Source organism: Lagopus leucura, unplaced genomic scaffold, assembly GCF_019238085.1.
Source record: "Lagopus leucura isolate 7727_CA_CO unplaced genomic scaffold, USGS_WTPT01 Super-Scaffold_73, whole genome shotgun sequence".
NCBI classification, from domain to species: domain Eukaryota; kingdom Metazoa; phylum Chordata; class Aves; order Galliformes; family Phasianidae; genus Lagopus; species Lagopus leucura.
Window position 1 is genome coordinate 19,387,173 of NW_024962252.1, and position 13,086 is coordinate 19,400,258.

Here is a 13,086-nt window from a genome sequence, read left to right on the forward strand (position 1 = left end):
GGGACCCAAATAGACTTGTGTTGAGGGCCCAAGCAAACCTCATGAAGTTCAACAAGGCCAAGTGCAAGCTCCTACACCTGGGTCAGGGCAACCCTAAGCACAAACACATATTGGGCAGAAAATGGTTTGAGGACAACCCTGAGGAGGATGACTTCTGGGTGTCAGTTGATCCAACATGAGCCAGCAATGCATGCTTGCAGCTCAGGACAACTGTATCCCGGGTTGCATCAAGAGAAGTGTAACCAACAGGTCAAGGGAGGCAATTCTGCCCCTCTACTCTCCTTTTGTGAGATCCCACCTGCAGTACTACAGCCAGTTCAGTGGCACCCAACTCAAGAAGGAAATGGAGCTGTTGGAGTGGGACCAGAGAAGTGTCAGAAATATCATATGAGGGCTGGAGCACCTCCCTCTACAACAACAGGCTGAGACACCTTGGGCTCATTAGCCTAGAGAAGAAAAAGCTCCAAGGAGACCTTATAGTAGCCTTCCAGAACCTGCAGGGGGCCTACAAGAAAGCTGGGGAGGACCTTTTCATAAGGGCATGTAGGGATGAGACAAGGCAAAATGATTTTAAACTGAGAGAGCGTAGATTTAGACCAGATATTAGGAAGAAATTCTTTACTGTCAAGGTGGTGAGACACTGGAACAGGTTGTCCAGAGAGGTTGTGATGCCCCCTCCTTGGAAACATTCAAGACTGGGCTGGATGAGGCACTGAGCAACCTGGTCTAGTGAGAGGTGTCCTTGCTTATAGCAGGGGGGGATTGATGATCACTTGATGATCTCAAAGGTCCCTTACAACTCAAACATTATATGATTCAATACGACTGTAGCTGTGCAGTTTTGTTTACAGATGGAATCAAGTGTTCCAGTTTGCTATCATGGAAATGAAACATTAGGTCAGGGCAAATAAGGAGAAATGACAAGGAAAGAAAAGTAAATTAGTTAATGATATCTTAATGCATGCTTTTTAGAATACCTCTTCATAGAAAACATCGTTTACTACTAACAGGACTCACCAGTAAAGCCAGATAGACAGATACATTCATAGCCACCAACAAGGTCTGAACACGTGGCATTATGAAGACATGGAGAAGAGTGACATTCATTTATATTTGTTTCACAAGTTGTGCCTATAAAGACAGTCAGTCAAATAGAGAAGTTACAGTATAGCACATATTTGTGTACCAACATTTTAACAGAATATAACTCATTAAAATACAACTCATTAAAATATAACTTATAAATTATTATTAATTCAGTACAGAAGTATAGAAAACAAATTACATTAGATTAATAGACTGCATTGCAATGACATGAGAGGAAGTCTTCTGTATGGAAGTACAGCATATACAAAATGAAAAAAGAAATCTGACAAAGAGAAGAACACTATTTACTCCAGTCTAGATTATAGCTAACACAACCACATAGCTTCTCAGAGTATAGAAATATTAGCGGCAGACTTTGTAAGTGGACTGTTTTGTTGTTTTTTAATCATTTGAAGAACAAGTGAAAAATAATAGCAAATTACAAGGTTTGGTAGGTTTGAAAATTTTTTATTAAAAAAAAATAAAATCAAGCTTTAGTTATTTTGAATATCACTAATTGTACAGACATTGTAGATTATCATGTGACATTTGAATTGCATAGTACTTTATTTCAGTAATTAAAAAGCTGTGAATTTTATTTTAATGAAGCACTAGAAAGAAAATGGATGTACTTTAAATTCCTAACCTGAGCTCAAAGTAAGGATTAACTGCACATAGCACTGCATTCATTTATCAGAGTTGATTACATTTCTCCCAAGAATTGTACCAGTATGCCAAGAACAAAACAATATTTTTTGTCTGATTCTATTTAATAACCTGTCAGCAGTTTAAAAAGCTTACAGAAAACAGCATAGACTTATTGTAAAATTTCACTGAAGCCACCTGATTTTCATCAGCATGGGAACCAGCCAGCAGAAAACACCCATTTTCATACAGTCGTTAGAAGAAAGTAGATAACTTTAGTTAAGACATACTCACACTGAATTTACTTGCTTCGAACTTCAGATGACACTTACAAGTACATAGGTATCCAATCTGACATGCTAAAAAATTCTGCGTAAAACTCAAATAGATTTGTGAAGTTATATTTCTGTATCTTTTTAATACCTTTAAATCCATCCTGACAGATGCAACTGAAGCTGTTCAGATGATCAATGCAAGTGGCTCCACTGTGACAAGGGTCACTAAGACACTCATCCACCTCAATCTCACAGTTATTACCTGGAAACAAGTGAAGGAATCACTTTATTCAGAACGTGCCACTCGTGAGCTACTGGTTGCAATAGGAACAATCAAATGAAGTAATTGAGGCAATCTTTTATCAGTTATCCAAAAACTACCCTCAAGAAATTTATTTATTGATTTAAGGCAAAGGTGAAATGTATATTTAATATGCAATGCTCATCAAAGACGCAATTATAGATGTACTCTTGTATTTTGAAGGAAATACAGTTCTGAGTTTTACTGAAACATCATGAAAGTATGGTTTGTTAAACCAAATATCACCATGGGGAAATATTCGGAAGTGTCTCTATTATAGCCAAAGATTTTCATTAACTTTTGTTTAAATTAGTATTCAAAAAAGTAGATACTTCTATGAATTTTTAAACATGTAGGAGAAAAGCTTATAGATGCTGATTTGTTGTTTAGAACTGATAAACCTAATATCGTCTCTGGCTTGCAAGGTAGAAAAAAGATCAGAAAGTATTTATTTGCATTTTGCATATGACATCCAAATGGATGATCATAGCAAAAATGTTCATTATTATTTCTGAGGTGTTTTGAATACTTTGGACATAGAAAAATATAAACTTAAAATAGTAATCTAATATTATGTAGATGTGAGTATAAGACTCCAAACAAATGTTTCAACAAAATAAGACCTCATCAAGAATAAGTAACATCAAAGAATTTTATGTTTTGATAATAACAATAACCAAACCACAGCTGTAAGATTTCATTATGCTATAGACAATAGTCCTGCTGTTATTAAATTACAGGTTGTTTAGTCTAAGTGGATGCCTACATTAGGATGCAGAGCAACAATTTGAGAGGCAAGGTGGTCATAAACAAATCTCTGAGATCTGAATCCCTCTGTCTTCCTGCATCCTCTTTGACTATAGAGACTAGAATCAGACTTGTTTTGATTTACAAGCCAAATCAAAGTCTGGGCTCTTAGACAGGATAGATCTAGACCACAGAGTTGACCTGCTGCCCAGCAAACCCCTAGTGCACTCAATTATAGTATCAACCAAGCCATCAGAATGATCAGAGTCTTTATCTAGGAAAATGCTGTTTATTGTTTCAGTTGACACTGCAATCTTGATTTATAATGACAGCACAATGACATCTCCAAAGTAATTTTAATCTAATCATACCCAGTCCTAATGACAATGGCCTGTGGGATAGATTTCAGCATGAGTAGTTAAGTCTGTCTAGGAACTTGAGGGTAGAGTTGGCAGTTCAAGTCCTTATTACTACAGCTTTACTGCCACAGGAAGTACAAGCAGATAAATTAAAGCCAACTTCCATATGGCTACAGGAGCTACAATCCCATCTGTGTGAGACAGACATCCTGTTAAAAATAGTATAAAATAAGAATTGCTGAAGTGGAAGTAGTCCCTTGTAGTCAGTGATTTTACAACTGAATACTCATATGCTGGAAAACAGAAACTGCTTCTGCCTGAATCAGAAACACCATTCATTAAATTGTACTATCATGATTTTCTGTGCTTTTAGGACTGACTTAATTAGATGTTACATAATTTTCTATTGAACCCACCTATAAAACCAGGTGCACAGAAACAAACATAGCCGTCAGACATGTCTTTGCAGATGCTGGAGGCCCCACATGGTTGTGAGAGGCAAGCAGCAACATCCACTTCACAAAACTGACCAGTAAAACCTGATGAAAAATAGAGAAAACAAAGAAATACATATTTTGTTATGACAATTACTCTGAGAAAACAAGTGAGACATCAGTTCTGCTAAGTACCTTTAAATTCTTATTTAGAAAAGAGTAAAATATTCCACTTACTTTGAAAACTTTTTTCATATACAAATCACCTTCAAATGAAACAAAAGAACTGTAGGATGAAGACATACTTGAAGCAAGAGAATTTGATAATATATATATTTTAATAAATAATAATAATAAATAATAAATATAATAATGCCATTATTTTAATTCATTATAATATAATGATAATATAATAATAATAAATCTAATCATGTGAAACATTTAGCACCCTTGTTTCCCGTTGAGGGTCACATACGCACAATTTACAAATATATTCAAAGATAAAACCTGAATATAAATTTTACATTCAAGATACTGGCACACTGACAATGGCATCAGCTTCTGTAGCCATCTTGCAGGAAGAAAATGACATGGTTCACAGATAACACCGTCTTCACAGATAACACAATATTGCAAGTTAATATCATTTCAATGAAAAATATTTTCAAATTTACTAAATAATTTTGAATTAATTGATATAAAGCAATAAAAAAAATCAAGTACTGTGTGTGGAGATAGGATCCAAGTGATGAATTCCAAATGCCAAATTTCAAACATCGGACACTTTTGTTGTAACAACTGTTAAGAAGAATCTGTGAAAGTAAAGGTTTAAAGTTCTCTGCCTGCTTATTAATAGAGCACTGGAACAGTTTCTAAAGACTTCAACATTCTTGCAAAAGTAATATCTCAGTTAAGATCAAAGAAGTCTGGACCTATTTATTATAATGTAACAATTACAGCATGAAAAGCTACTGAAGACTTAAACCACAAATTTGGTTCAGTGAGGTAAATATCAATTTCAATGTTTTACAAGCTTGAATACCAAATCTGACTGAAGACTTGAACTTCACATTTCATTTTTGAAAAGATTTGCGATTGAATGCCTTGCTTCAGTAGTGCAGATATTGCCATAAAAGTCTAGTGTGCCAGCAAGTTGCTCAGTATCTGACCTTGAGTTCCTTAACATTCTGTACATCAATGAGAAAGAGAGAAAACCTTTGGTCAAAGGCGCAAGAAATCAAATCTGTATTCCTACCAGGTACAGCAATAGTTCCAAAATCTAAAAAGAAGCCTAATAAATTAAATTTTAATAAGTGTAGATGCTGCATAGTAGACCACTACAAAAATGTAGAAGTTCAGTCCTACTTAAGCCTAGTTTAGCATAGACTTCAAATCAAAGGAAATGTAAACCATGTCCTTAGGGCACTACTGAAGAGCTCCTGATCTGGAAATGTTTTCAGTTTTGAACAGCTGGTTAGATGAGGTAAGACAGCAACTTCTGACCATCAGAGTAAATTGCTGAAACATACTGAGCTGTAGAAATCCTGGCTTGTAAAATAAGCCTTTGAGGCATGAATACAAGAAAATGCATATTAAAACTGCCCTGCACATGCAGTCACTTTGGTTTTTAAATCAGTAGATGCAGAAACGTGTCTTCAAGCTATGTTTCTACTCCATCCAAAACACCAGCTGTGTAATGTTCTCACACAGCTGAAATCTTCCTCCCTGTTGATTGTTATTAAAAATTTAAGCATGTATCTCATTTTTGCCTTTGTAAATAGATGTTAACATCTGCTTATTGAGGTACTACATAAAGCATAAAAATTAAGATGAAATAAAATCAAAACATTTATCAATAATGATAACTGCTATGCACAGACAAATGTATCACTGTTGTATGTGATTAAGTGAGGTCACCAAAGTGGAGACACCATGCAGAAAAGCCAGTATGCTTTTACTTCAGAAACTGAAAATAAATAAGAATAATTCTAAAGATTTAAAAGAAGAACCATGACCCATGAATGCTTTTATTTCTGTGTTTTCAATCTACTGGTAGCATTGCAGCATTGAGAAATGTATCTCTCACTGTCACTGTTCAGAGAGAAAAAAAGCAAGGGGCAGTGGTTTTAGGGACAAATTTTAATATTCAAAATCCATTTTTGCATAAAGTGTCTCAGCAAACAAATTTAGAAGCAGTACTTAAGAATATATTATTGCCCATCAAATAAGTCTACTTCTTTCCCACAGGGTCTAAAATGATATTTCATTAATTTAGACAGTGGAAACATGACAGTCAAGTATTTAAAATCATTCTTTCAGATATGCAGCATTTATATTCTTAAGACCTCTCTTTTAGGCTAACCTAAATTCCTCATGACAAAAGAGATTTTTACCAGTCAGACTATGACACTTAAACTCTCCAGGGAGATCGCTGCCTTGTGATCCATTCTGACATAGCCCAGCCACACAGTGATTTATGAGAATTTCGCTACATGGCTCCTTATATTCTAGATGGCAGGTACATCTGAAGCTATTAGGTGGAACCTTACATTAAGGGTTATTGTCAGGGCCAGCAGGATCTGATGTGCATTCATTCACTCCTATTGAACAAGTATTACTTCCGGGGATATAGTTATATGGTTACTGCTAAAATTACAGTGGAGAAAAACTTAAGCAGACTGTCAGGGACAAATGTCAGAATTTGTTTAAGTAATTTAAAACACAAACAACATTTTCACTATCATACTTGATACTTGCATGATACTTGCATGCTAATGGGTTGCTAATTTCTCCTTAATTGGTCTGGATATTAATAATATGCAAGCATGTTTTGTTTTTTGTTTTTTGTTTTTTGTTTTTTTTTTTTTTTTTGGGGGGGGGGAACATTAGAAATGATTGCTACTATTTTTGTCATCTAATATCTATCATACTTTGTTAGACTTTCAAATATGAAAAATGGTACACGCTACAAAAAATTACACACTGCAAAATGTATCCAGTGGATAAGAGGCTAAGCAAACAAAACAGGAAAGTAATGATAACAAGGAAAAATCACTTCTGGATGTGGAGCAGGAAAAAAAAAAAGCTGCCATTACCTCACAAAATGTAACAGGAAAGTACTGTGTTGTAATCATCTGCTCTAATAAATACATGTTATTGTGTTGAAGTAACCACTCACTGCTATAAAAGACACAGTGTAACATGCAATTTTCTCTGCTGTATCTCTCTCGCCTATGATTTCTGGAACTCAGACATCAAAATCCACAAAATTATTCTCAGCAAAGACATTGAGAAATTCAGTTCAGATTCAGTAACTTAACAGAACTACTATCCAGAAGTTTTAAAAGCATCACATTCCAAAATTAAAGAGATTGAGAAATGATGATTCTGTGACCAAGAAGTCTTCTGTGTTCTCTGAAAACTGCTCATTTTCACCGCCAGACCGCATGATCTTACAATGGCTGCAGTCTGAGAAATGGTACTCTGTTCCTGTGAGAAGTTCAGGTGTCATTTAATCATAGAAAGGTTTGGATTGAAAGGAATCTTGAAGATTATCTAATTCCAACTCCCCTCCTGTGGTCCTGTCTAGCCTGATTTCCCAGACTGACTCAGGGGACACGTCAAAACTTGTGTTTACGTACACACCATCTGAACAAGTTAAAACACTGTAAGAGTGTGTTAGTAAGAGTATTTAAGTTGTTTGTACATCAGTTTTTTGCCTAAGTATTCAATTCCTGGAATAAATAGATGAATATTCTAAGGAATAATTATTTCAACAGATTTACAATTTTATAGAACTCAAGTCTGAATGGAAGCTTTTCAACTATTTTAAATCTCTTGACAGAGTTTCTCATCTAAATGGTCAGTTAAAGAATAAATGTCCTAGGCCAAAAGTCAGCTTTTATCTCATCACATCAGTATTTTCAGATGAAATAACACTGAACTGTATACTCCTCAAAAATTCTCCCATGCATCTGAAAAGTCCACGTTAGCTTACCTTGAATTTTATACAATTTTCAAATAAATAAATAATAGGTAAATAAATAAAAAATTCTACAGCACCAAGACATCTGCATTATTTAAGATCAATTTAATCTGGAGAGGAATCTTAAAAAGCACTCCACCTTCCAATCACCATTCACTCTCTTTGGCATCAACAAATACACGTACATTTTAAGACATCACTGTTCTGCCCCAGTGAGAGTAGGCTGTTTACCATAAACACTAATGAGACAATGATGGCAAGATATCTGTCACAAGTAACAATAGCAGATTCTATTTAGGCAACAGATCATCCCTTATTTTTGTGATGACCTTGCCATAAGAATGTGATGAAGTGAAGCTTTTTCAGCCTAAAACAATTGGAATGAAGGTAATTCCCAGTGGTCTATTTTCTCTTCAAGGCTTTTACTCAGCAACTACACTTGTTCAATTTGCCCTGGTCACCTCTGTCTTGGGCAGAAATTCTTAGTGCAGGCTCAGTAATTTCCCTTGAGTGGATGTGCTAGCAGGTGCAGCTTGGCCACAGAGATTTGTCCTCACCTACACACACTGCAGTCATGCAGTTGTACAGGGCATAATTATTTCATTTTTTACAAGCATTCTATTATGGAATCATGCTGAAACTGCAGGCAAATTTAAATTATGTGGACATGTATATAAGTTATCTGGTATATTTCACAAATTAGCAGTTTAACAAATTAAACTTTCTTTTGATTTCTCTAACAGTAACAAGGTGTTCTCTAACAATTTGATCACTTATTATTGAACACCAGTGCTTTTCTGAAACTATTCATTCACCACTGAAATGAGGCACTATAGAACCACAGAATCATTAAGGTCAGAATAGACCATTATGAAAAATAATGAGCTTTTCCTGTGCTTCATGACCAAAATCAGAGTAACTACAGCTCCATACCAGAGCCTCAAACCCTCTAGAAAAATAATTAGTAGGATATGGAAGATGGGTAGTGCCTTGCAATGCACAGATTACAACAGGCATGTAGTATGGCAGGTACACATCTTAACACTGTATTTTAACTGACTGTGCTATGCTAAGTTTAGTTTAATTTTTTTTTTTAATCAACTTTCATTATGTATATAGGCAAAATTCAAATTTCAAAATGAAATTTTTAAATTGGCTACAACAAGATACAACATATTTACAACAAAAGTGGGGCACTCAAGCAGGACAGAGCAACTGCCACAAGGACTAAGGGCAGCCACAGCATGGGCTGGGTCAGGCCACAAGCAACCCTGGATATGCCTGATGTACAAGACTCTTTTAAAAGATGGGACTTCATAAAATGCTGCTAACGATCTTTCAAATTTCTCTGTAGAACTGTGACCTTTCTGCCACTCTCTCTCTCTATTCTCTCCCCTGTCCACCATTTCTTTCTGTCAGTAAAGGCTAATGGGTGCATTCCTTACCTCTCTCTGAGCAGCCTGACGTGAATGACCATTTCTATTGCATTGGACAAGCTGGACCTTAAGCCATAAAACTTAATAAGAAAATGTAAGAGAACTATTGTTCTACAATATTTTTCTTTCAAAAACCCCTCAAGCCCAGTTAAAGGGACACAAAGGCCAAATACACTTTCCAGTACTCTAGGAACATTTTTGTTAGTTTCAGTAAAAGATGGATTAGACCTAGACAAAAAAAGGATTAAATAAGAAAAGAGATGAACTCTATACATCTTACAGAAACGCACCAGAAGACTTATAGGTATTATAACAGAAGTTTGATTACTTTAGCACAGCAGGCAATTCCAGTTTCTCTTTTATTTACACTAAGAAGTCACAGAATAAGTTTTTATTTTGACTGTGTTTTCTGCCTTGGATTGTGTCAAACTGTATCTTATCATTTTATAACATAGTGCATTGGAACACAACCTAATGCTATTTTACAACTGCAGAGTGACATAGAGACTGAAGAAAAGGAAGAACCTTATAAAATAATATCACTTACTCATTTTATCATAAGAACTGCAAATTGTGTCTTCAGTTGGAAGAATTTCAAGATACACAGAGAAGATTACGTCTGTCACAGTATCATATCATAACCATAGAATCATAAAATGGCTTGGGTTGAAAGGGACCTCAAGGATCTTCAAACTCCACTCCCCCCCCTCCATATGAAGGGGCACCAACCTCCCCATTTAATACTAGATCAGGCTGCCCAGGGCCCCATCCAACCTGGCTTTGAACACTTCCAGGGACAGGGCATTCACAACATCTCTGGGCAGCCTGTTCCAGCACCTCATCATTCTCATAGTAAATAACTTAATACGTATCTTATTTCTTATTATCAATAGGTAATGTATTGCCCTTCCATAGCTTACCACTTCTAACCTACACGTAAAGCCTCAAACATTTATACATTTCTTTGTGCATAAGAAAAACATTAAAACTAAGAGGTACTTTCTTTTGCATCTAGTGATGCATCTGCTGTATTTAACACCCATTCTCTATTGATAATCTTTCACCTTAATGTATATGCCATCAAAAACTCTCTCAACTGTATATTGAGCTAGTCTTTCGCGTTATTATTGTTTGTTTGTTTTTCTTTTTTAAAGAATAGGAAATGTTTCCAGTGAAAAGAATTAAAATCTAATGAATGAACATCATACCTTCATTATCTTAATAGAATACATCATCAATTCAAAATACTGCTTCCTTAAAGCCTGTAATGGAGACTGACAGATTTCTTTTTTTTTTTTTTTTGTCTCTGTGCATACTCAAAGTCTATATTTATTTGACATATATATATATAATTTCCAACTGCTTAGTATTTTTAGAAATAAACACCCGTGAATTTCAATTGAAACTCAGTATATGAACTGTTTTAATACAAAAGCAGTAATTGTGATATAAACACCAATAGTAATAATTTAAATATATTTTTTAACTTCTGGTAATTGCACAAAACTTATCTCAACGTTTCTGAAGTAAATAAATAAATAAATAAATAATTACTGACATATGAACCTCTCAGTAAAATCAGCACAAGCAGTGGTCAGTGATGCTGTCCTCCATTTAGTCGTACCTTGGGGGCACTGCTTGCCTCTCGGTATTCGCGTGTCAGGAATACAGGAGGATGAACTGCCCCCGACAGTGTGATTTGACACTCAATTAAATTGAGAACTCTCCAGTGCAATAAATTATGTTTGTTACAGAAGGTGAGTGCCTTAATTTAAATTAGAATTGTTTCTGAAGTGCAATATAAAGTTTGGTACGCAACTCATGTGCAAGATTTTATTTAGAAGTAAAATTCAGGAAGACAAAAAGGCAAATAAAAACAAAAATGCATAAGCATGCTATCCATAACATCCACGATATTAAGGTAGGCAGACAAACAAAGTTTTGTGGTTGAACCACTTATTAAAATTTGTTAATAGAGCAACACTTTGGGAAGAGAAAAAGCACATAAAACCTTTAGTTTATATATTTTCTAATTTATCTGTTGTAATAATGAAAGAAATTGTAACCATAAGATACAAGTATGAACCTTCATTTCTTATTAGATAACAATACAATACCAGAAAAGCTAGAAGAAAACCACGAGTGTTTCTAGTGACAGATGAGTAGAATAAAAAGTGGTAAGTGATTAAAGCAACAGCTATAGACTCTGATGATGGTCTGGCCAGGTGATTACATTAGCTGAAAACTTTGAGGAATTTACAAGATTTTTACAGCTTATTAATAATGCAAGTATAGCCACAAAAAAATTAAAACTGAAAAAGTTACTACTTTAGTTTGACAGCAAATTGTTAAATAAGGAGATTACTTTAAAGAAGAGTAGGAAAGGACAAAGAACAAAAACACAGATTGAGAATTAAATGAGTCAATAAAAATGCCAAAGGAAAAGAAGAAATGCCATCTCCAAAATGTTAATATTGCTAATAAGTAGCAGCAGACAAAAGACCATTTTCTATTTCTTTTTCCATATAAATACGCTCCATAATTTATTTATTTTTAAATAGGAGAGTTGCTGCCATGCAGAAGGCAATGTTGCCCAACAGCTGCTCCCTGACAGAGCTAGCCCTCAAGCAGCCAAAGCAAATTCTCTGCTGCATTGCAGTATGCTTCTCCGTGCCGACTCCCACATGAAAAAGGGGTCTTTACCTCACCCCACATATAAATGCAGATGCATATTTCTTTTTCATGATAAGCAGAAAGTATGAATGCTCCTGCTCCCTTATCCTGCTGATGAATACTTCACTCCTTGTCATCACAGAATCTTTAAGAGGGATGTAGGCATTACTGGTATCATTTTCCTTTAAGAAAATATGTTGTATTGCTCTTTTGTAGAGTATTGCCCTAGGTAGTTTTGGCAAGTATTTTCAATCAGAATGTTACAATTCAAAAACACTCATGTTTGCCTTCTTCTGTCTAGCTATGCCTGACAATGCATAAGAGGAATGAGGAATTCATTATTATTCTAGTCACTATTTATTTGGAACTGACTTCTGTGGCAGAAGTACTTGCCTCTGTACAGTGACTCCAAATAGGCAGACTTGCACTTAGTAGCATGTTCAATTTAATTTGAGCATTTTTTTCACACTGCAGTTGCCTTGTGATCTTTTCTGTTCCCTGCGATGGTGAACAAAGTTTAATATCTCCAGTGTATGACTTCTAAAATAAGCTAAAAACTTGAAAATACAAAGTTTGGTAGTATGTGCCATCTTTAAAAATAATTTTAGAATATCCATGGCCACAATCAATACGCATTGATTATACAGTCGTAGAAGGGTATTGATATCAAGACGAGAGTAGTAATCAATGATTCTTTTTTATTTTTTATTTTTAAGTAGCAACCATACCTATCTATGCCACTAAACATTTTCTAAAGCATGCATTACACTCCAGATATTTCTTCGCAGGAAAGGTTTTAATAGCTCGAATCTTCCTTTTCTCAGATCCATGAGTATCTTACTTTAATCTCTTTTTTCATCTCATCAAGGACAGTACTCTAAATAAGCCCAGGTACCCTTATATGTGCATTCAGTTGTCCATACAGCAAATTTTTATTTTCCTCTCCAGTAGAAGATTCAAACAACCTTCAGTGGAGTAAACAATGATGCTTTCTTATTTTTGGGCTATCAACACAAACAATGCATAAATCTAATTCCTTTGGTAAACACTGTAATCAGATTCTCCTTGTCCACAGAGATTATATGAATAGATAAAAAAAAATCTGAGTTTATTCATATATTAAAAGGAAATAAATGACTTTCTAG

The 13,086-nt window shown here is 35.0% G+C and overlaps 1 protein-coding gene across 1 annotated transcript in view; it reads right to left on the minus strand.

Moving 5' to 3' along the window:
- EYS (eyes shut homolog) overlaps nucleotides 1-13,086 on the minus strand; it is a 643,894-nt gene that overhangs the window by 513,502 nt on the left and 117,306 nt on the right. Inside the window, exons 5-7 of the mRNA XM_042889745.1 lie at nucleotides 3,830-3,952; nucleotides 2,155-2,268; nucleotides 1,018-1,131 (exon numbers count right to left, since the gene is read on the minus strand). Coding sequence (XP_042745679.1) covers nucleotides 1,018-1,131; nucleotides 2,155-2,268; nucleotides 3,830-3,952 — 351 coding nt within the window. The remainder of the gene's footprint in view (nucleotides 1-1,017; nucleotides 1,132-2,154; nucleotides 2,269-3,829; nucleotides 3,953-13,086) is intronic.